The sequence below is a fragment of the Pezoporus wallicus genome, unplaced genomic scaffold (assembly GCF_028554395.1).
Source record: "Pezoporus wallicus isolate ANWC-B61680 ecotype Strahan unplaced genomic scaffold, APGP_CSIRO_Pwel_v1 contig_6274, whole genome shotgun sequence".
NCBI classification, from domain to species: Eukaryota; Metazoa; Chordata; class Aves; order Psittaciformes; family Psittacidae; genus Pezoporus; species Pezoporus wallicus.
In genome coordinates this window covers 1,638,626-1,662,567 of record NW_026635738.1, presented here as the reverse complement: position 1 = coordinate 1,662,567, position 23,942 = coordinate 1,638,626, and the positions used below count along the sequence as shown (strand labels likewise).

At 47.9% G+C, this 23,942-nt stretch overlaps 1 protein-coding gene across 4 annotated transcripts in view; it reads left to right on the top strand.

Moving 5' to 3' along the window:
• LMF1 (lipase maturation factor 1) overlaps positions 1–23,942 on the top strand; it is a 175,375-nt gene that overhangs the window by 109,753 nt on the left and 41,680 nt on the right. For 3 of the 4 annotated variants that reach the window (XM_057398153.1, XM_057398152.1, XM_057398155.1), the window contains one exon: positions 5,665–5,832. The exons of the other annotated variant lie outside the window; for it this stretch is intronic. In XM_057398153.1, coding sequence (XP_057254136.1) covers positions 5,665–5,832 — 168 coding nt within the window. The remainder of the gene's footprint in view (positions 1–5,664; positions 5,833–23,942) is intronic. 4 annotated transcript variants of the gene reach the window in all.

Here is a 23,942-nt window from a genome sequence, read left to right as displayed (position 1 = left end):
TTACACAAGAGGCTGAGCAGTTTACTGCTCAATTTCCTTTCAAAACCCTTGCCTACATGTGTATCTTCATGCAAAATCTTTATGCAAAATCACTGTGTTGTTCATCAATCAAGGCTGCTGCGCATGTAGAGCTCCTACCACAAAGCCTCACCATGAGGAAGCAGCAGCTCTCCATCATCTCCCCCTGTTATGAGTGTTCTGCAGTTGCTGGTTACTGTAGTGCAAGAGATGGTCTGACTCCAGTCAAGACACGCGTCTTCCCACACTTCCCAGCAGCTGTGAGTGACCCATTTTATCTCCTCTCTGCCTCCTGCTCTCCTGCACGGGGCTGAGAAGCCGTTTCTGCTTGGGTTTGGGAACGTGGAGCTTTGATCTGCAGATGCGTAAGGAGGAAGGGTCAAGATCTGAAGCACAATAGGCTGGCAGGGAAACAGTCTGTTGGATCATGTTGATCAAATTATGCGCTGTGATGGAGAATCCTTTTTATTTTTTGGTCCAAAGTACAAGAGAACCAAGAGCTTTTCTTTGATGAGTTCATGCTTCAGTGCCTTGGGAAGCTGGGGAAGTTGTGCTTTACAATTCATCTTTACCTTCCACAAACGCTCAGGAAAACCTTCAGAGTACCTCACAGCCTGGTTTTCCAGGGTTGTCTTAGGTTCGTAGGATAGTTTGGCTTGGAAGGGACCTTCAGGGATCATCTAGTCCAAACCCCCGCCAGTGAGCAAGGACATTCTTCACACCTTTCTTCTTGTGCCAGAGGCTTCCCTCCCTTTTGACTGTTGAAGCCTCCGGTGCCCTCAAGCTGTTACTGCAGTGTTCATTGTGCCAAGTTAATCCTGTTTCTTTTGACCAAATAGCTGCTTCCTCTCATCATTTATTCATATTTGCTCTTGTTCCATTTCCTTTTGTTTTTCAAGATTTTTCTGCCATTAGGTGCACTCGGATTTGAGTGTTTTGGTTAAATAGGTGCCTTTCAATGGCAGAAGAAATGATAGCATCTAGAGTGCATAGGAATATCAGGGCTTGCTTCGTTATTCACCCAGATTTCTGTGACAGGCACCCAGTGGATGTTTTGAAAGGCTGTCCTTGGTGTTGTTTTAATACTAATGCCAAGTATACTTTGGGTTATCTGAATCAATAAATAATTTGAGTTTACCTTAAACAAACAGGTAGAATAATGGAGTTTCTGTTCACCTTTTTGAAATGTATTCATTCAGAACTTGCTACTGGTCTTTGAAAGGTGCATTGTGAGTTCGAACTGTTGAGGTGCTTGGACAAGCGAGCAGATAAAACAGAGGCTCCCAAAGCTCTGACATGCTTCACTGTGAAGGAAGGTAAAAACCCATCATTGGAAAGGATAAAACTTACTTGATGTATCTCTGGGCTTCTCCTCATTTGTGGTGTTGAGCAGGGTCTTCCCTGTCCAGCATCACACTTACGTGCATGAGAGTTGTGCCACTTACACTGTAGGAATAACATGCCCAGCCCTGCCTGAGCAGTGGGTTGTTCAAGGACAATGTGGGGCTTGTTTTCACACACACACGTATAGGAGACCTGGAGCTTTCCTTAGGCTAGGCTGGGATATCTAACAGTGGGATTAAATACTCTGTCGGAGTTTATGTAATGCCACACCAGTAAGGAGGCTGAGAGGAGACCATGTGCATTTACAGTCCCAGAGAAGAGAGTTTACTCTGGTGTATAATAGCCTTCTGTTGGGTTTTAGTAGTGTATAGTTTAGTAAATTAGGAGTCTTCAGGTACTTAGCACTTTAATGGTTCTCACTAAGAACATAATTAAACCATAGACCCCTTAGGGAGAAAACCTCAGTTTATTGTGCATATTTTTAGACTCTGTTCCCAGCCCTCATAAAACCTGGTCGATACAAGCCAGAGAACATGCCTTAGCTGGTGACCCCCAATTCATGCAGCCCCCCCGAGTGTCTCCCCGCAGTCACACATTACAAATCTGCCCTGTGAATTATGGAATTAATTTTCCCCCATCTGAGTTCCAACCCCATTTGCAGCTCGGTGTTTCTCCGGCTGCGGGAGGTGTGAGGGAGGCAGAAGGTTTATGATGTTGCACCTTGTGCTGACACATAAAGCTGGGCTTTGCTAATCGCTTTTTGATTTAAAAACATTTTATGTTTCACAGAGGCAGCCAGAAACGGGGCTTGTTGGAGGCAAGGGCTCTGCTCTGTTCTTCTCTGCCTGGGGCTTGCTTATTTACCTGCATCTCACTTGGAGCCGTGTGATTCTGTGTCTGTGTGTCAGGAATTCACAGTTCTCAATGCAGGGAAACTCCTGGCTGCTTCCTTGAATGCTTCTCCTTGCAAAGCAGCCACAAAGCAAAGTGCAAAGCTCAAAATCCCCAGTGAAACCAGTAGGTGAAGTGATCCTGGAATGCTTTTCCCTCCTTCCAGCCTTTGACACATCACCTCTGACACTGCTGTGATGTTTCCATAGGACAAGAAACCTGGAGAGGGTTTTTGACAAAGGCCTGTAGGGACAGGCCAAGGGGAATGGCTTTAATCTGCCAGAGGGGAGACTGAGATGAGCTCTTCGGCAGAAGCTCTTCCCTGTGAGGGTGCTGAGGCGCTGGCACAGGGTGTCCAGAGAAGCTGTGGCTGCCCCATCCCTGGCAGTGTTCAAGGCCAGGTTGGACACAGGGGCTTGGAGCAAGCTGCTCTGGTGGAAGGTGTCCCTGCCCGTGGCAGGGCTTGGAGCTGGATGAGCTTTAAGGTCCCTTCCAACCCAAACCAGGCTGGGGTTCTATGATACGAGTACACTTGGAGAGCATTAAGCATGCCTGTGTTGGGCACGTTTCCTCTCTAACCTCAGCATTGTGCTTCACGTGCTCTCCCCAGCCTCATCTGGGTGCAGTGGAACCCACTGGACAGGATGTTGAGTGCCCCAGCACCCCTGGGCAGTGGTCAGCTTGCACGCAAAAAGATCCCATAAAGCTTTCCCGCATCACAGGTGTCTGTGTGCAGCAGGGTGGTGATTCACACATCGCTGTGGCTCTTTGCTCTTGTCTCAGCTCCCCTTCCCAAGTAAACACAGCTTTCTTCCCGGGAAACGGGTGCTGTGCTGCACCCGTGGCTCACAGCATCTGGAAGGCATTGGGAGGAACACACACACACACACGGAGTGCTCTCCTCTCCCAGCAGCCTTCTAATGAATTTCTGATACATGTGAATCCCTTCTCTATCACTGTGTCTTGTTTTACACAGTCAAAGTTTGCACGCAGAGCAGTGGTGTGGAGGAAGGGTCCCAACACCGCTCTTATCAAAGTGTTTCACTCCCTCTGTTGAGACAAATGCTGAGGACCTGTGTGTTATTTGTGGTGTATCTGCTGCTGGTTTAGACTTCAGTCTTGCTTGTCATTTGGGTTATCTTGCCTGTCACACAGCATTGCCCCCTGACACTGTGATTGTGTTGGTGCTGATAGGGTGAAGGATGGAGATGCTATAGCACCTGGGAGTGAATTATTAACCCACACCAGGTTTCTGTGCTTTGCTTCTCCCTTTTCCCCATTTCTACTTCAGGTTAAGAATTAGGCTGCTGCTAAAAGCATGTTCCCACGCTGGCCCAAACGTGGCTGCTGTGTGAGCCCAGTCCAAGAACTTCCTTCCAAGAACCCAGAGAAGCTGTGGCTGCCCCATCCCTGGCAGTGTTCAAGGCCAGGTTGGACACGGATTTGGAGCAAGCTGCTCTAGTGGAAGGTGTCCCTGCCCGTGGCAGAGGACTGGAACTGGATGAGCTTTAAGGTCTTTTCCAACCCAAACCATTTTAGGACCAAAGGCAAAAATTTTCTTTCTGCCCTTAGGCACAGCAGACTTGGGGGTGATGCCTTGAGTCCCAGCCCAAATCAACAAGCAGTGTTTGATGGTTGCAATTGGCTTTGATAGACGAGGGCATCAGCGTGATCACGTGATGGAGAGGAAGGGGGTTTGGGAGCCAGATGGCACGTTCAATAGCTAAGGATGGTCTTTGCTTGAACATTAAACAGTGTCAGCCCAGCCCTGCAAAGCCAAAATCAAATGAATAACTGCTCAGTGCCATCACAGTATGAGATTTAATGACATGTATAGGTATGTGATTAAATGTGCAGCGCTGCCTGTTCTTCATGGTCCCCAGGTGTCAGTGGGGAAACTAACAGGAGGAGAAGCAGGAATGCCACCTTCCTGCAGCTCCAGTGTGTCGGGATCAGGCAGTTACACGCTGGAAACCAGCTCATCTCAGGCTAAATGTTACAACCTGTAGGCCTGATGCCTCATCTAGGTCAGTTTTCCTTAAAAATCAGAGCAGCAGAAGCCAAGGGAGCAACCTGCCTTTTTGGAAGGATAAAAGCATTTCTCAGCAATTTGGGATCAAGGTAAAAAAATCTCTTTGTGAGCCTCCCTGATGTTCTGGGAATGCTCAGGGCAGTCCAACAAGCACATTAACTCAAAACAGGTCCCATGTGGAGGGGAAGGACCCTCAGTGGCACCCGGGGGTCTGCCCTGACCTCCCACCCCCTTGCTGGAGTGGACTTGGCAGAGCTCCATGACCCCGACACCGCTCCATCCGGCGCCGCTGTCCGAGGAAGGAAGGATGCGGTCTCCTGTCCTAAGGGGTTACAGCAGCCTCAAACCCATATACAGCAACAACTTTATTAATCCCAGCTTTGCTAATAAGGAATTACAATAGTTGTGGGATTTGGCAGTGGAAGCACGCTTGGTTGCCATGCATAGTACAGTATTTCCCCTGTTTTGTTTGTATTTTTGATTTAACTACAAATAATTTAAAGATGTGTTGTGTCTCCTTCAATTAAAATTTGTGTCTCCATCCTCTTATTTTTTTCTTATCACAGCTTTAAAACAATTCCAATGGATTTGAGCTTCTCAGATATGCAAAGATAAATTGAAATTACCTTCATTCTTTATGCTGAAGTGGCAGAATTTCCTTGGTGAGGGACAGTTATTGACATATCAGGGTTTAGGTTTATTTCCTTTGTGAAGTTTGCAGCTTTATTATCCTGGAGGGAAGATCTCCCAGTGTCAAAAAATGTCAGGCTCATAGAAGAATAATATTGTCACAAGGCCAGTATGTAAATACCTTAACCAGGATAGCATGTTTAGAGGAATTACGCTTCCCTCTCCCCAATTACAAGTTTGGAAAGCAACTCCACCACTACATTTATTTCAAATTCAAACATTTTGAAAGGATATCTCCTAGGTTTGGAAATCTGGTTTCCATTCCTGCCTCCCTCTGACCTACTGTGTGACCCTGAGAAAATCTTTCCCTCAGTTTCTGTATCTGCTTAACTGCTCTGATGCTCTGCAGCACTCATGCCGAGCAACTGAACATCCGTCGGGGTCGAGCTATGTGTAACGTTTCAGTATTAAATAGTGCTTTAATTTAATATAACTGGGGTTCAGTTGTGAAAAAAAGAGAAATGGAGCTCTTGCTTTTTAAAAGATCTTTTGGCTTAAAGATTCCTTGGTTGCATGAAAAAAAATGAATTAAGTAATTCTGTGTAAAGAGAAATGAGTGCCCAGAGGCAAAGGATGATTCTCCTGTGAGTAAACGTGGGGAAAGAAATAAGGGAAAAGGCCAAGAGCTCTGTAGCTCCCTCAATAATGAGCGTGGAGGGGGATTGATGCTCTTCCTCTCCATCTTTCAGACGCAGCCTCTGCCCAACCCTATTGCCTACTTCATGCATCGCTCACCATGGTGGTTTCATCGCTTCGAGACCTTGGTCAATCACTTCATTGAGCTGGTGGTGCCATTCTTCCTGTTCCTGGGGCGGCGGATGTGCATCGTGCATGGCCTCCTGCAGATCCTTTTCCAGGTGAGATGCTTGTGGGTTGGATTCCAAAGGATCACGTCTTCACCCAGGATGGAGCGGAGAGAGTTGGAAGCCTGTAACATCTCTCCTGCTTCCTGTGCTTCCTGCCTGGCTGGGGGGCGGGCTGGGACTTTGGTGACTGAGGTGTACACACTGTCCTCACATGAGGATGTGGGCACATGTGGGGCTCCTGGAACAGCATCCAAAGGAACTGACTCAATTGGCAGGTCAAGGGTTCAGGCTCAAGTGAATCAGGATGATTCACAGCTCTGAGCTGTTGGCTTTCAGGTGGTTTGCATTGGTGTGGCTGCTCATAGTGTGTTGCTGGAGGTTCAGCTGCTGGTTTGGTTTCTGCTCATATGGATGGCAGAGAAATGTCAGCCCAGGACGGCTGGGATGAATACTTGCAATCTCTCCAAAAGCTAATTTTTATAGACATCATTCACCCTTTGAAGGGATTTATATATATATATATATATATATATATATATATATATATACACACACATTTAACATTCCAGGGCTGTTCTTTATCTCTGAAGATGTTTGAACTGTTTTTTTACAACCACCAGATTTACTGAGGCAGGGTTTGTAGTGAAAATAATGGCATTTATATTCCAGTTGCTTTTGGGGTGTTGGGTGGTTTTCACACATGAAATAAATAAATCTATGTTGAAGTCGGAGGACAGAAGCTCCTGCATGTGTACCTCGCAGAGATGCTCACTCCTTCTTCCAAAACATGTCTCATGTGCAGGTACCCCTGAACATACAGCTTGTGCCTCTGCACCCTCAGCACACCTTTTGGCATTGGGTTTGGTTTGGTGGGATGGATCTTCTCAGGCAGCTGGAGGTCCTGGCAGTGGGGCAGAAGAGGTCAGACTCAAGGAGGTCTCTGGGCATTGCACCGTGTGGTCCCAGTTGTGTTTGTAACAGGCATCGCTGAGGTTTTGAGTGTCACTGGAGGGATATCTTCAGCCCAACCATAAAAACACTGCTCTTTTGTCTCATGGACAAAACAAAATATCCAGTCTCTTGTCATCTGCTTGTTGCAGAAGCAGGCAGATGTTGAGACATGGTGGGGATCAGATTAGCAAGCAGGAATTGTGAGTAGAAATACTTTTGTGTGTAAGGAGGTGTAGGGAGGGTGGCAAAGGCTCTTTCTAGGGTGGGTGGACCCAGAAAGGAGCAGAACACAGCGAGTGGCCTATCAGAAAACAAAGCCACATTACCAAATTCCAGGCTTTGGCACAGCTTCTGTGTCTTGGGGCAGGGCAGAATGTCATAGAATCCCAGGCTGGTTTGGGCTGGGAGGGACCTTAAAGCTCCTCCAGCTCCAACCCCTGCCACGGGCAGGGACCCCTTCCACTAGAGCAGCTTGCTCCAAGCCCCTGTGTTCAACCTGGCCTTGAGCACTGCCAGGGATGGGGCAGCCACAGCTTCTCTGGGCACCCTGTGCCAGTGCCTCAGCACCCCCATAGTGAAGACATCCTCACCTCTAGCACCCACATGGCTCCTCTGAGGGTCCCTAATGAGCAGCAGGAGTGTTTGTGTGCCGGGGGACTTCAGACAGAGCCAGTGGGATCTGAGAAAACCCAACTACATCCAGTAAAGGCTCATAATGACATATTGTAAATGCATGCATCTAACCACCCTTTAACTGGTGCTTTATTGATAGTTTGCAATTACTGACTTATTTCTATCATGAGGGGAGTCTGCAAGGGAGAAAAAGGTCCCAGTGTAAAATGCAGCTCTGGTGCATTTATAGCATTTCAACAAAAACCTGTTTATTTAATATTTACTGCCCTTTTCTTCATTCAGAATGACTTTTATTGACAATACTCCTGCTCTGCAAAGGAAGCAATAAAGTTTAATGTTGATATACCACTTAATTCTGCTTTTCAAGATTTGAATTGACATTACATGCAAGTTTTATTGGACATTTTATAATTGTTATTGGAGTCATGGTGGCTAGGTTGAGTAAGTGTGTTTTTCCAGATTCCAACTGGCATGGAGAATATTGCTTTGTCAGGAACCCAAAAAAGTGGTGCTTTAAAGGAAAAAGTCTCTTTTTTTTTTGAAGTGTGAACTTATTCTTCTTGCCTAGTTCATGGTTGTAAGGAAAAAGGCTTAGTGAGCTTGGAAACGTCAGAGAGGAGGGGCTTGGCAGCCTGCTGGAGCAGGAGGATGGATGGCTGTTCCCCACTGGATTCCATTGGGGTTGTGCTGGTTGTGCTGCAGGGAGAATGTGCTGGTCCCAGTGTGCCAGATCATCCTGGGCCTCCTCCTGTGCAGGAGATTTGGGGTATGATGACTGAAACATGCACTGTGTAGGTGCATCCCTTCACCATCCCCATCCTGTGCTCACCCACCCATGTCCTCACCAGACCCAAACCAGGGAGCCTGAGGAGCTGGGACACCATGGGTTTGGAGTTTCATGTGCATTGGTGCTGCTGTGATCTGTTTTGGGTCTGCCTGCTCTGATGCCCTGGAGCTGGAGCTTCCAGAAATCTCCCCCTTCGGCTGCTTTTCATTATAGAGTGGTTTGGGTTGGAAAGGACCCTATGATCATCCAGCTCCAACCCCTGCCACAGGCAGGGACACCTTCCACTAGAACAGGCTGCTCCAAGCCCAGTCCAACCTGGCCTTGAACACTGCCAGGGATGGGGCAGCCACAGCTTCTCTGGGCACCCTGTGCCAGCGCCTCAGCACCCTCACAGGGAAGAGCTTGTTCCTTATACCTAACTAAATGTCCCCTGTTTCAGTTTGAATCCATCACCTCTTGTCCTATCACTACAGTCCCTGATGAAGAGCCCCTCTCCAGCATCCTTGTAGGCCCTGTTTAGATACTAGAAGGCTGCTCTGAGGTCTCCACACAGTTCTCTCTTTTCCAGACTGAACAGCCCCAATTTTGATCTTGAATAAATCAGAGTTTTACTTATTGCAAGTCTCTCAATATAAATAGTCTTTGCTTATAAAAATAGCAACACACATAATCAAGGAGTGGGTTGAACACTGGCCAGTTCCCATTAGCAAAATCATTATTTATTGTCACTAACCAGCAGACTTGAGGAGGGCTTTGTGATTTACAGCTGTGGGTGTAGTTTTTGCAGGACATCTGCACGCAGATTCTCAATCACATTGCAGGGCCCAGAAACATGTTTACCAGGATCAAAGGTGAGTGGAGAGAAAATGTCATCCAAGATTTTACAGCCAGGCTCCATTAGCCCCATCCCATGTGTCCCAAAAGTGAAGCCTCCCAAACTCCCATCAGCACAGGTTGACATCACCCCATAAGGCATCTTCCTTGCAGTACTTTGGGTTTTTGAGTCCCAAAGTAGTGCATTGACCCATCCCACCTGCAAGGGAGCCTGTTCAAAAGATCTCAGCTGGCATGAAAGCATTAGCAGATGATGGTGGCAAAGGCTCCCCTTTAGGCTGCCTGTGCTGAGAGCATCCTTTGGCATTTAGAAAGAAATCTTAGATGAAGGACAGACATTTAGAAAGAAATCTTAGATGAAGGGCGGCCAATTACAGAGGATCTCCAAGGCAAATACACAGCATTGTTTCACAGAAACATTCTTTCTAGCATTTACAGTATGTCGAAATCCAAATCTAACTCAGAAATTAACCTAAATGGACGTTTAACTTTTCAGCATCGTTAGGGATTTATTGTAAGCAGGTGCCAGACTTGACGTGCTGAGCAGCACTGCTGCAAAGGAATTCTCTGCCAGGAATAAAGCTGGAGGAGAGACTTGTAACTCGGCTCCTTCCCTTCTCCGCTCTGTGCTCCAGCCCCATAAAACCAGGCTGGTGAGAAATGGCCACTCGGAGCCACAAAAACCTCCCAGTAAGCCTGAAGTGGAGTTTGCCGTTTGCTCATGTATAACCAAGAGTCCTTAGAGGTTTTCAGAGTTTGCTGAAGCATTTTGCTACTGCTTATTATCATCCTTGCTGAGGAGTACAGCCACACTTTGTAGTACTATGTAGAGGCACAACTGTGTTTGACAGGGTGCTCATGGCTGGAGCTGGATGTCTGCATCCCCTGCTTAGGCTTAAACTTCCAGTGCTGGGGTTGGGGGTTTGGACATCTTGTCTGATTCTAAGGATAGGGTTGTTTCCACTGAATGTCTCTTGACATTCAGTGGCTGTTGAATGTGATGTTCACTTAATGGGATAGAAGTCCAGCTGCAGGTGGTCACAGTGGCCAGTGTTTTACAGGTCACACTGATGAATGATTCTTTCATTTTGAGTCTGATGGTGCCACTTGCCTGATTTTGTGATGGTGTTGGGGTCTGTGCCTCAAAAATGTACATGTAAATGTGAAGCATCCCAACGTTCAGGAGGAAATCAAATCCAAAACATGGTTGTTATATCTGGAGGGGGAAGAAGAAGACTTGGAGGGTCTTGCAGACCACAGGTGAGGTCTGGACCGTGTTATTCTTGGTTCTGTAAAAGCATCAAACCGGAGCCTGCCCATGCCCTAAGGACCTTGTGGTTTTTAGGAGGAGGGAGGATGAAAGTGCAAGTCCTTTCCCCTGCCTGCAGGTCAATGGTGTAGGACCTCTTCCCACCACAACGCCTACGGGATGTTGCATCCTCTCCCTGTGTCCGTGGGTCCATCCCTGCTCAGCCACCGGAGAGAGCTGAGTTCCAGCATCCATGAGTGAAACCGGAGAGAGTGTGAGCTGCGGCCTCACTGCTCGGTGGGTGTTTGGCTGGAGCTGGCTCCTAAAGCCCTGAAGCTGCATGTTTTTCACGACATCTAACACACAGCTTACAGCAGCACACGTAGTTCTTGGCTCCTTAAGCCAGGCAGTAAAATTACACAGCTTGGCAAACGGGTTGATGAGGGGAAGCGAGAGGAAAGCCAGGAAAAAGCCACCTTGCCCCTGTGAGCTGGCAGGTAGGGCTGGGTTAGAGGGCATGGCAAGGAGCACCCAGTGGGAGGGGGATGAGGCTTCTTACAGCCATGGGGTCCTTTCAGCTCTTCCAGATGGGAAGGAGCTTCAGTGTCACAAAGGTAAAATCCATAAATAATTACATAGTAAATGGAAAGTATACAAAGACAGGCTGAGAAAATTGGGGCTGGAGAAGAGAAGCAGCATGGAGACATGAGGGCAGCTTCCATTGTCTGAAGGGGACTACAAGGATGCTGGAGAGGGACTCTTCGTTAGAGACTGTAGTGGTAGGACAAAGGGTGATGAGTTCAAGAAGAAATTCTTTATTGTGAGGGTGCTGAGGCGCTGGCACAGGGTGCCCAGAGAAGCTGTGGCTGCCCCATCCTTGGCAGTGTTCAAGGCCAGGTTGGACACAGGGGCTTGGAGCAACCTGGTCTAGAGGAAATTGTCCCTGCCCGTGGCAGGGGTTGGAAATGGATGAGCTTTAAGGTCCCTTCCACCCCAAGCAGTTCTATGATTCTGTTCTGCTGGAAAGGCAGGGTCATTCCTTGGTGCTCCTCTGAGTCATAGTCCTCTAGATACCGTTTGGAGTTTTGAGGATGTGGGGAGTGTATTAGGCCTTCAAATCCCTTCGGATTTGAATGAACTTTGGCAGACTGACTCCTTCCCTTTCCATGGCTCCTGAAAACTTCCTGGCATGTTCTCCTTCATGGAGCATCCTCCACATAGCCCCAAGGCTGGGAAGCTCCTGGCGGGGGCCATTCGTGCCAGGATGAGCTCAGCCCCAGCGTGATCCATCAGAACAGAAGTTCCCTGAAGGAACAGGAGCAGTGAAGCCGTGGGGTTGCCAGTTCCTCACTGCCACCATCCTCCTCCCATGGAGGTTTGGCAGCAGGCTGAAATTCGGGCTGTCCCAAGATGTTTTTCAGCAGGAGCCATGTATAAAGCAGAGGGATGACAATGCCAAGAGCGAAGCTGAATTCCAGCCTTGCGGAAGGCAAAGATAAAACCTCCACAAGCCAAAACCCCCTTGAACTCCAAGTGCTGACAAAGGAACCTCCTGAGACAGCTCTCGGGGTCCGGCCAAGGAGCTGTGCGGGAATGCGGTGGCTTTATGAGCTGGTGCAGGGCCAGGGGGGAGGACCTGGAGCCCCCGGCTTTTTCCCCTTGGAAAACAAGCTCCAAGCACCAGCTTTGCCCAGTTGGGCACCACACTGGAGACACACAGCCCCAGTGATCCTGGGAACATGCAGGAGAATGGGCAGCAAAGTCAGTTTCCTCTTCTTTTAATTCTTTATAAGCAGAAAAGTTGTTGAATAAGTCGAAATTTTCAGCCCTTTTTTCCCTTGGCTTGGACAGCCCCCAACCTCCTTAAAATGTTGATGGAAATGGACATTTTCCTCTAGTTGATCCTTTTCCCATCTCCCCTCTCCAAGGCTGTGCATGGAGGCAAAGCAGGGATTTTCCCCCACCTCCTGTCTTTGGACCAAGCCCCCACCGCGGCTGCCTCTGCCGCAAGACGTTGGAGGGATGAACTGCCCCTTCCAGCCACACACAAGCAAATTAAATCATGCTGTTGCAGTGCCACAGCTGCAACATATTGTGTTGCTGACTGAGGAGGTAGCAGAGGTCACAGCAGCAGCCCAGAGAGAAGGAACAAAAATTAAACAGCTCCCCCCCCCCCTTCCCTGCAGAAAGTGTCTGAATCCAGTGTTTGTTTTCACTTGTCAGATATGAGCTGGGTTTTGTTCTTTTTTCTTCTGCTGGTGTAAATCAGATGTGTCTCCAGGAGGATTATCAGGGTTACAGAAATCCCAGGCTTGTGGCAGAAGAATCAGGCCCTTCATTTGTGCTTTAATTCTGCACCTCTAGGATATTTGTACTTGCTCTAGTAGTTGGTTTTCTGTATTGATGCAGTAGTGTTGGTACCTTGTGAACACGTTGTGCATTAGAATAAAGCTGCTGCAGTAGGAGCAGCTAGAACATCATAGAATCACAGAATGGTTTGGGTTGGAAGGGACCTTAAAGCTCCTCCAGCTCCAACCCCTGCCACGGGCAGGGACACCTTCCACCAGAGCAGCTTGCTCCAAGCCCCTGTGTCCAACCTGGCCTTGAACACTGCCAGGGATGGGGCAGCCACAGCTTCTCTGGGCACCCTGTGCCAGCGCCTCAGCACCCTCACAGGGAAGAGCTTCTGCCTAAGAGCTCATCTCAGTCTCCCCTCTGGCTGCCATTTCCCTTTGTCCTGTCCCTAAAGACCTATCTCCAGCTTTCTTTGTCAGCAACTTTAGGTACTGGACATCAGTATCTGGGCATTCATTCTGCAGTTCTCCCATAGAGACTGACAGTGTGAATACCCTCAAGTTCAGACCATAAGAGTGGCTGCAGATGATGCTTCTCCAGGTGATATCTCCAGGCCAGCCTCTGATTTGAGCTGCAGATCCCCCTCGAGGTCATGTGCTGGGGACCATGGTCCCCCAGGACCAGCATCAGTGGCTGCAGCATCCTTGCGAGGGTGCAGTGGGAGGGTGTTTGCTGCTTGGGCTGGGCAGCAGCATTGCCTGATCCCAGTGAAAACAAAGGGGAAATTCATCTTCGCAAACGTCCAAATTGTGTTGATTTTGTTGTGGTTTAATAAGAAACACCAAATGAGAGTGTCCCAGGGAAATGAGCAGCAGAACATGAGTTTGCCGCTAGGAATGGCCCGGTGGAAAATAGTTTTGCAGCTCAAATTGTTTAAAAATCTGCTTTGGACTCGGGTCCGAGGTGGAGGACGAAGGGATTGTGTTATAAAAGGTTGTTTGGGAAACTTGAGGCACTGGACTGGGGATGATGGAGATTAATCCTCAGTGCTTCAGCCTCTGGGTGGCTCTGGCCAGCCCTGTGCACCCATTCTGCTCCAGGGGCGAGGGTGTCCAGGGACCCCTCGGCCTCCAGCCTCAGCCATGGCACAGCTCCAGCTCGGCTTTTCTCAACAGCAAAGCGAAAGGAATGTGAAATCAAAGGAGTTACAGGGTAGATTTTCTGTTACATGTAAGCCACCTTAAATTAAATACCAAACTATAACCCCCCCAAAAAAACCTAACTTAAACAGGCAGAACCCAAACTATTTAATCACTCCTATATTTGATTTCACATCCAGTTTGATAGTATCTGCAGTGCCAGACACGAGAATACCAGCACATACCACCCCAAATTAGTAAATAACACTGCTCATATAATGGTGTCTGGTATTAGTTAGCAACAAGTTAAGTTCTTGCATTCTGCAGTAGTCAGAGTGACTTAGAAACGCTTACTGTTAGCCATAGGAGTGCATTTAATTAGCTTCTGATTCAGGGGGCTAGGGGAGTTCTTTCTTTTCTCTCTCTCTTTTTTTGCAATCATTAAATAAAGTGTCACCCTTAGCCAGTGCTGTAAACTCTATTTTGATTGTGGCTGCAATAACCCCTTTGGGCGTCATTCAAATTGTACTAAACAGTTTCTGGAGAGTGCTGGTTTCTCTCAAAATAAACCCAAGTCCGGCTTTGACAAGCTCTAATGAAAAACAAATTGTTATATTACTTAGAAAAATAATTTGAAGGAAGTCTGAATTAGTTGTAAAGGTGGAAAAGGTTCAGCTACTTGAAAATAGAAATTTGGAAGGTATTTATTTTAACCATTAAGCCAACGGCCTTGAAATACAGCCTTGTTTGTTCCAGAATGCGCCTAACGAGAGCCATGAATCATGCTGTTAATCAGAATGGGAACTTGATTAATTGGAATGGGGACCATCAGTGACTCCAACAGGCGGAGCCGCCTGGCAGCAGCCCGCGCCGGAGCCCTGGAGCTGGGCTGAGTTACCATCACTCATCCTGCTGGCACGCGGAGAGGAGCTTTGGAGGGATCCCACAGCCTCGGCTTTGCGGGTTCTTGGGGCTTTTAGCATTGAAAACAGAATGTGGTTATGTAAGACATGGTCGGGTTGGGAGTTCTGCTGTCTCTGCTTTTGGTTGTTCGATGTGAAATGGGCTGGTTTGCCACAGAGGAAGGTTCAGTGTGTCCTGAAAGCATCTTAAGGTATCCCAGGCTAGGATGTCTGTTGTCTCGCCTTTACTATTAATAGTGGTTTTGAGAGCAAGATCATGTCCAGCTCTGAAATCAGATTCACGTGGGAGGCCCCCAGGATGCAGAGCGCTGCTGTGGTTATAACAGTACAGCAAGAAGGTCCATATTAATTTTCACTGTCGATTGGGGCTCCTGGTTTTGTGGCCAGGAAGAGCTGGAGTGAGTCTGGCCATCCAAGAGCACTGGGTCTGGTTCAGAGCGGTATATAATTGTTGTATGGCAAAAGGATTTGGTGTCAGGGAGAGGAGAGAGCATGTGGCCGTGCTAGAGGGATGAGTTCCAGCCAAGTTTTAGGTTCATGGTGGAAGGTGCCACGTGAGTGGAGCTGTCCCAGTAGTGGTGGCCTGGTTTGGTGCCATTGGTGCTGTCTCTGTGCCTCTGTCACCACTGTGACCAAGCCAAGGAGACCCAGGGAGCAGGTCAGCTCCATTGGCCCCATGTTTTGGGCGTATCGCTAAGCAGTGATGTTCAAAGAGCACAAATTAGATCCCCATATTGCAAGATCTGCTTAAGTATAATGAAAATACAACCAGCTCTGGCTGCCCTTGGTGGTTCTTCCACCTTCCAGGGTCCTCCCAGGTCTCATTTTCTGTCCTCCTCTGTGTAGCCTTTACACCACTCTCCTCTTCGCACTACATGAACACCTTCCAGAGCTGTATTAAATGACATGGCTGACATCCACCACATGTGGTCCTTCCTTTGCCAAGGGAAGAGGTTGTGCAGCACTGAGGCTCCTGAGGCTCTGGGCTTGTTGGTTGGGGTTGTTTTTTTGTTGTTTTCCCAGTTTTGATTTTGCATTTGATTTTCAAGATCTCTCTGTGATCCAGACCCTTTGTGTCTGCACAATTTCCAGGTGCTGGGGCTCGAAGAGAAAAACCAATTATGAGGATGTTGTCAGTAAATGATCCGAGTTGGCAGGGCTGTGATAGCTTCAAAACATCTGCATTTCCCAGATGTGACTCGCTCGGTGCTGTGCTGCAGCCTTTGGGTCCAAACAGGGATGGGAGATAAAGTATGTGTTGTGCATGTGATTGCATGTATGTGTATGTATAAAACGTTACATGTAAGAGCCAGACCAGCTATAAACCAGAGATGTTACTGGAGTCAGTGACATGATCTTGAACATGCACTGTTGCCATATTGCCAGTGGTGATTATTTGTTTGTGTTTAGGTGTTGCTATTAAAGCTAAACCCATTACGAACCATTAGCGTTGCCCAAGCCAAAGGACTCGCCCACTAACACGTGTCAAATGTCTTTAAGCTGTAAATTTATCCAGTTTCAGTGCAATGCCTTGAAGTGATGGTAAAGTTTGTCCAAGCTTAATCACATTTTCTGTACCTTATTCCTGATCTGGTCACATTGCATCTTCCCAGCCCTTGGCTCTCAGCGTGTCTTTGCTTTTCAGCAGGGTGATAGTGGTGGTGGTGGTATTTGGATTTTGGTTTCTCTCCTCCCACCATCTAGATTACGGGACCTTTAAATAATGTTTTATATTCCATTTCAAAAAAGAAGAAATCAGAACAGCCTAACTGGAAACAGATGGCAGATTATGAACTCCTTTTTCAAGGGAATTTATAATAAATGTATTATGAAGAGAACATTTAATAGTGTCAGATATAGATGTGTGAAGACAGAGCGTGCCCATTCGAGGAGTGGAAGGGGTTGGGAGTGGGCTGCTGCCTTTGGTGCAATGTTCTCATGGTGAGGGGAGGATTTTGCTGCAGTTAATGGCTACAGCGAGCTCTCCTGGCTGAAGTGCGGCCCTCCTGCCAGTGCTGCTCTTTGGTCTTTCCTCTGGTATCATCGGCTTGTCAGAGCAGTTTAAATTATGCTCTTCCTTTGGGTTTCTGGGTTTGGGTTAGCAAAGCCCAGTGGGTCAGAGCTCCTCTGAGCAAGCTGTCCCCTCCGTGTGTTGAAAATCTGATTCTGCCTTTAGCCATGTCCAAATTTCCCTGCAGAGGCATAGTTCTGTACATCTTCCTCACCAGCAGGAGCAGCAGGAGCCTTCCTCAGAAGGGAGGACTGGGGATGAAGGCTGGTGCCATCTGTCTGCATCACTGTGCTGGGACCTGATGGGCAAAGACCTGACACCTGCAGGTACCAATCTGTGGGCAGATAGTTGGATTTAAGCACACCTTGTATCAGCTGAAATGTAAAACTACCCTCAGATCAGAGATGTCAGTTTTACCACTATCATTTGCACAAAGATCGGTTAGCTTTAATTAAAGCCTTTAAAATGAATCCCCTGTCATTCCAGATTAAAGACAACAGCCGTGGAACTTGGAGTCCAGGCTGCTTAGGGATAGAAGTGGAGATGGATTTTGTAGTGTCTTGCTTTGATGAAAATAACTCATTTGCTTGCTCGGCGCCAAGTTGCTGGGTTTAATGTTTTTCTGTAATGATGCTGCCTCCAGAGAGGTTTTATTTGGATTTGGAAGCGTTGGGATGAGGATGCAGCCCTGAGATACTTTAGCCCACACGCAGTTTACACAGCTGTATTATCTGATTCCCCAGGCACCACCAAAAGCATTATCTCTTTGGTGATGCAAGACCTAGAAATTGCAGGAAACCTGTGTCACTCATTGCTTTCATCTTCCTATAAAAACTTGGGGGGGGTTTCGAGCTAGTGACTCAGAAATTTGTGATCAGTGTGAGATGCTCCTCCAGCAGCTGTCGTTTATGATGTTGCATTTGGATGCAGGCAGCGGTACCCAGCTCTTCCCAGGGCGTGCAGGACGGAGATGCTGCAGAATGGCAGGTGGTGATCCTTGCTTAGGGAATTGTTTGCATACCCCAGGTCTCACCTTTTCCTTTCCTTGGGGTAATGGTGACATTTGGCAGAGGTTAATGTGGCTTCAAGCCACCAGATACCTCGTTCCAGGTCAGTGTTTGAAGCATGAGAGATGGCCAACAGCATCCTGACCTGTATCATCAAGAATGTGGCCAGACATGTACTGAGCATTGGTGAGGCTGCACCTTGAATCCTGGGTTCAGTTCTGGGCCCCTCACTACAGGAGAGACATTGAGGTGCTGGGGCAGGGCCAGAGAAGGGCTGCGGAGCTGATGCAGGACCTGGAGCACAGATGTGATGGGGAACAGCTGAGGGACCTGGGGGGTTCAGTCTGGGGAAGAGAAGGCTCAGGGGGGACCTGATCACTCCCTACAAGTGCCTGACAGGAGGATGGAGCCAGGAGGGGCTGGGCTCTGCTCCCAAGGAACAAGGGATGGGACAAGGGGAAACGGCCTCAAGCTGCACCAGGGCAGGTTTAGATGGAGCTGAGGAACAATTCCTGCCCCAGAGGGTGCTCAGGCATTGGAACAGGCTGCCCAGGGCAGGGCTGCAGTCACCGTCCCTGCAAGTGTTCACACAGCGTGGAGACGAGGCCTCAGTGCCATGGGTTGGTGGTGGCCTTGGCAGTGCTGGGAATGGTTGGACTGGGTGAGCTTAAAGGGCTTTTGCAGCCTGGTTGATTCCATGATTTTAGTTTCATCTCTGCCAGGAGATGGTTTGTCTGCCCATGGGAGGTACTCTTGATTAACTGCTTGTTTCACACATACGCAACCCCCTTTGAAGATGGGTTAAGCTAAACAGGAATAACATAGATTTGGTCCAGGCTTGGTGTCCACATGTGGAGCTATTCAGGAAGAGATACGGCACTTTGAATTTACACCATACTTTAATTGCAAAACCTTGCAAGCGCTGAGAAACCTTAGCTCAGTGCCAACAAGGGCTGGAAAAGCAAGTGCCTAAACCAGTGTTCCCTACTCATCACATCGGCACTTCTCGTGACTTGTGCTGATGAGAGGAAAGATGAAAGAGAAAATCCCTGAGGCTTTCTGGTAGCCATGCAGCTGATTCATGCAGCTATTACAGATCCAAGGATCTGAACCCTCTGAAAGCTCAGAAAACTGGTTCTTTTCTATGCAACATCATTACTGAACTCATGCTGGCGGTAGAGGAAACATCTATGTGTGCATAGCACAAACTCTCAGTTGCACAACTGATGTATAAAAGGTGGTGCAGTGGGAGCATAGAGGAAGTCAAGCAGAGAAGCTCACAAGATAAGTGGTTAATCCTAGAGCAGTTTGGGAATGTTTAGTACCAGGTTATGGCTTGTGTGGCACACTGGTCAGGGCTGGTAGGGCATGTGCATTGATCTCTTCTTTGAGCCTTTGTTACCAGGTGCTGGAATGGAAGTGACCTCTCATCCATGTAGCAAATACTCACCTCTACATTGTCCTGGATGCAGAAGCAGTTGTCCTTACCTGCCCGTGTTTCCTGATTTTCCTGATGCCTGAAGCATTGGGAAGTTCCTGACAGGCACGGATCACTCTTAATAACTGCACTGGTTGTTTCTTTGTGAAGCTTTTTTCTGGTAAAAAGAGGTTAATGAACTTGTTTTCATCCTTACCTTGACCAGTTCCTCTGCAGGAGCCATTTTTACCCAATTTCCAATGTCTTTTGCTAATACTTACCTGGGCTCTTAGGTCTGTGCTGCCCTGTGCCAGGAGTCCTGAGGCTGGTTGGCATTCAAGATAAGAGTTTCCTGTGTATCTCACGCTTCAGCTGCATCCTCCTTCTTTGAGGAGACAGTGGATTTTGAACGAAGTTAAAATACAAAAGCTCAGGTCATTCATCCTGAGCGAAAGAAGAAGTTAGGGAAAGAGGTATTTACTGAGCTCCACATTCCTATAGCGTGAAAGAGGTTGGGAGAGAAGGACAGTCATTTCTCATCCACAGTCAACCATCATGGTCTGCTTTAGAGCTCCTGCTGTGAGGTGCTGGGAGAGATGCAGAAGCACCAGGGCAGTAGAAAACTCAGGACATAGTCAACATGAATTTACAGATGTCCTCTGAATCACACTGTATTGTTTGCAGCAGGGCTTGGGATGGCAGGAGTGGAGAATGGGAAAGGGACAGGGGTTGCTTTTTTTGCTTCAGTAATGCCATTTATCCCAGAGCCAGCCCTTGAAAACCAGTCCTAATCCCCACATAAATCCCTCTGTAGCAACAACAGCAAATCTGCCAGTTCTCCTAATCAAACACTGTTCATCACTGTGGGCCAGAAACCTCAGTGGGAGCAAAGCCAAGGGGAAAGGGTCAGGATCTAGGGGAGAGAGGCGCTGAAACCCAGTGCATCCACATCATCTCTGTATCTGGGATTCAGTGGGCAGATGGCATGGTGCCAGGGACACTGCAGGGCCAATCTTTTCTTTTCCTCACCACAAAGTGGGGCAGACAGTGGGGTACTAAAGAAGTAGGGAGATTGTTTCCCTGGGGCTATTTAGAAGAAATGTGACTGCAGATAAGATGTGGAGCTCCAGAATGTTGCTGTTCATCCATCCTATGTTCCTTTCCCCTTCTCCATCCAGCAAAGACAAAGTGATCAGCTGAGATTCTGTATTCGGGCAGTCGCCTGTCTCTGGTCCTGCTTGCCATCAGTGGAAGGGTTGTTGGTGCCACCAGTATCTCTGCTGAAGGGTTTTCCTCTGGCCCCCATTTCCAGTTTAGGGGAGTGTGGGAGATGTTTGTTCCTCTGCCCCCCATTTCCAGTTTAGGGGAAGTGTGGGGAGATGTTTTCATGGAAATCTGTACCTCAACCGTCTTGGCAGCCAAACCTGAAAAAGCTCGAGTCTTTTTGCCCCCAACTTCATGTTTATGGTCAATGTGAAACTCCACCTGTGATCACCACATGCGTCCTCTGCAAGACTGCAGTAAATTAAAGCACAACAGGGAATTTAAAGAAATACATCCTCTTCCTTCTTGGAGTCAGGTTACATCAACCTCCGAACATCTGGACACAGTGTCTCAGGGCTCCCAGAGGTTCTGCTGTATTAAAGGTTCATCAGCCTTTGTTCAATTCCTGGCCTTTTCCTTTCCTCATTGCCTCCTCTTGCTCCAGCATCGCTTTCAGTGTGGTTGGGCGCCCTGTGTAATTGGTATTTTATGATCAGTATGTAAAACACACCATGGAATTTTAGTTGTCTCTTGCCATAGGTAAACACAGACCCATAACCCATTGCCATTTACTGTGCTCATGGGAGAAGTCTAAAACAAAATCCACTCCTGTTTTTTCCAAGGCCTAAATTCCTTGTAAGCTACTGGTTACCAGCCTCCTGAAAGACTGAAATATAATGTTTGTTTCTTTAGGTAAAAGCTATTCCCTAGGTCACAAAAGTGCCTACTGTTGGTATGATGCCCCTTTGCTTTGAAATTCCTTTGCCTGTTCCCCAGGTTGCCCTGGCAGGCTTTAACCACCTCATCCTGCTAGTTGAAATGAAGAGTGCAGAGGTGGAAGCAAGTGGATCCTACTGCCTCCGACCCCTGGGGTATGTTCACAGTCCAGAGCAGGAGATGCAGAAGCCATCAGCTGGCTGGGCAGGAGCTGTGGTCACCAATCCCATGGTGGTCCTTGTTCAGAAGATCATGTTGAACTACAGCATCTCATGGAAGTCGCCCCATCCCCATCCTCACATCTCTGCTCACCCCCACAGCGCCGCAAAGATCAACACCCAGAAGGAAAATGCAGCTCCAGCTTTTTGCTTGCTGCCTTTCAGGCTTAGGCCTCAAGGTTTTAAAGACTTACATATGTGTTTCACTTGATGTGCTCTGAGTATTCCCATTGAAGTTAACTAAGTGGATAAGACTTTGCGGGATTAAAGCCAAATGAGTCCTCACCCACCATGCTGGGAAGTCTTGTTGAAGTGGGTCATTGGAGGGAAAGGAGGAGCAGTCAATTCCAAACTTGCCCCTTTTATTTGATGCTTCTATTTATTTAAAGGTTATTTTTTTCTCTAAGACAGCTTTGGGGGGAGAAAAGAGAAAGAAAAAAGCCCCAGGCTGTGGCGTAACCACCACAGTCAGATGTTGTCATGGCTACTAAACAAGAAACCTCATTTATAAAAGGAGAAAAAACATATGAATGTGAAATAAGAGAAAAAAAAAGCGAGAGGAGATCTTAAAATATTAACCATGATGTAGAGAAAAATACAAACAGACACAGTTAGGAAATTCCATAAGGAATATGACTTGTTTAATATTAATCATAAAGGAAAAGATTAGGAGAGCTCCAAAGGGTGCCAAATGTAATACTCCACACACATCCACTACTGTGATAAGAGTCCTGCTGTGGTTCTCCTTGGCAGCTTAGGCAGTTGGTGCTCTTGGCTGGGCTCTGGTGGAGATGCCCTGGTCAAAGGATGCTCCAGCCTGTCTGTGACAGCTAAAATAATCTGTACTTTCATTTGTTATATCAGTAAAGTGTGACACATTAAACATACTTTGGGAAAATAATTGTGTTTGGGGATGCAGAGGGATTTCTGTGAATGGATCGAGTTAGAGGGGATCTGATTTTCCTTAAACCACAGCTGAATTGTTTTCCAGAGCTGAGGTTGCTGCAGAGAAGTGGTTGGGTGCATCCCGTATATGTGTCTCAGGTGGGCTCTGCTCCCTTGCTCCCTTCTCCTTAGGTGCATCACGCTGCTGCTCTTCTTGCCTCTGTATTGTCAACTGTCCTCTCCCGAGTTTGGAAAGCACATGGACATCCTGAAAGCAAAGCATTAGAGAAGTCCCAGATGTTCATGATGTGATCATGAGCACCTATGAGCTCACAGGCAAATGACCATTCCTTGGCCAGGGCAAGGTTGAAATAGAGAACTCTTGGGGTCTTCAGGACCAGGCTCACCCCCAAGCAGGTACCAAAGGGCTCCTTTGCAGCTCACTGTGTCCATGCAAATACCCTTTGTTGTGCTGGGCTGGCAGCACTCATCTGTTTTCTGGTGACAGTGCCCTGATGTGGCCCAGGGACCCAGCACCATGACAGCAGTGGTGCCACCACAAGACGCCAGAAAGGAGCTGCTCCGACCACAATTGCCATGAGTGAGTACTGGGAAATACCTATGTGGTGTCTTGGGTGGAAAATCCTGGGCAGAGCTGTAATTTGCTGCTTCGTTAAACTTCCCTCAGTCATGTCTGAGCTGCTCATGTATCTGTCACGCAGAGATCTCAAGGCTGAAATTGTGCGTTGGGAGATTAATGCCTTGTGGCACGTCCTGTGCTCCATGGTGTAATTTTGCAGCGGTGGGGCTAGCTGCTCACAGGCCACATTGGACCCGGCTCTCTGTTTGGCACTCACTAGTAAACATTTTGGTTTACAGAAACCTTAAGGGTTCCTTCTCACTGTCAGAAGAAATTAAGCTACAAAGCCATGCTAAAACTCCCCGTAGCAACGTTGGACTGAAGTCCATAGCATGAAGGCCCAGGATTAAGGACCTTCCTGGCACGTGGACCAGATTCTCTCCTTGCAGAACCCATCTAGCACATGTGAGCAGTGCCACTGCCCCACTCTTGGCTCACAAGAGCCTCCTGTTTGTCTCGTGCTGCTCTGCCCTGGCACTGGACGTTCACACACAAGCCACATTGCCAAAGTGCTGATCACGATGTTGATGGTGCATTAGAACTGGACCAGGGAAGCTCTCTGTGTCTTCTCCCAGCTCTTTGCTGGCCTGCAGCAGCCTGGGAGTATTCAGATCCTTCCCATCGCTGCCCCTGCAGCAGCACCAGGCAGTGCCTGGCATGTTCTGGGCTCTCTTGCCTTGTGTCTTGTTCCCCCTCTTCTATCCTGAAGATGAAAAATTTGCAGTTACATCAGTGGGTGTAACTGGAAATAAGACTTGTATTTTCTTTTTAATTTTTCTTTTTATTTCAAATCCCACGTGAAGGGGGCCTGTGGGGATGTTGGAGGGGGACCCTTCATCAGGGACTGTAGCAACAAGTAGCTTAATTTCTTCATAGCTTAATTTCTTCTGACAGTGAGAAGGACAAGGGGCAATGGGTTCCAACTTAAAGAGGGGAGATTGAGGTTGGATATAAGGAAGAAGTTCTTCACTGTGAAGGTGCTGAGGCACTGCCCAAAGAAGTTGTGAATGCCCCATCCCTGGCAGTGTTCAAGGCCAGGTTGGACAGGGCTTGGAGCACCCTGCTATAATGGAAGGTGTCCCTGCCCATGGCAGGGGGTTGGAACTGGATGAGCTTTAAGATCCCTTCCAACCCAACCCGTGGTATGATTCTATGATCTTCATGTCACGCTGGCTGTCACCTGGCTCAGAGG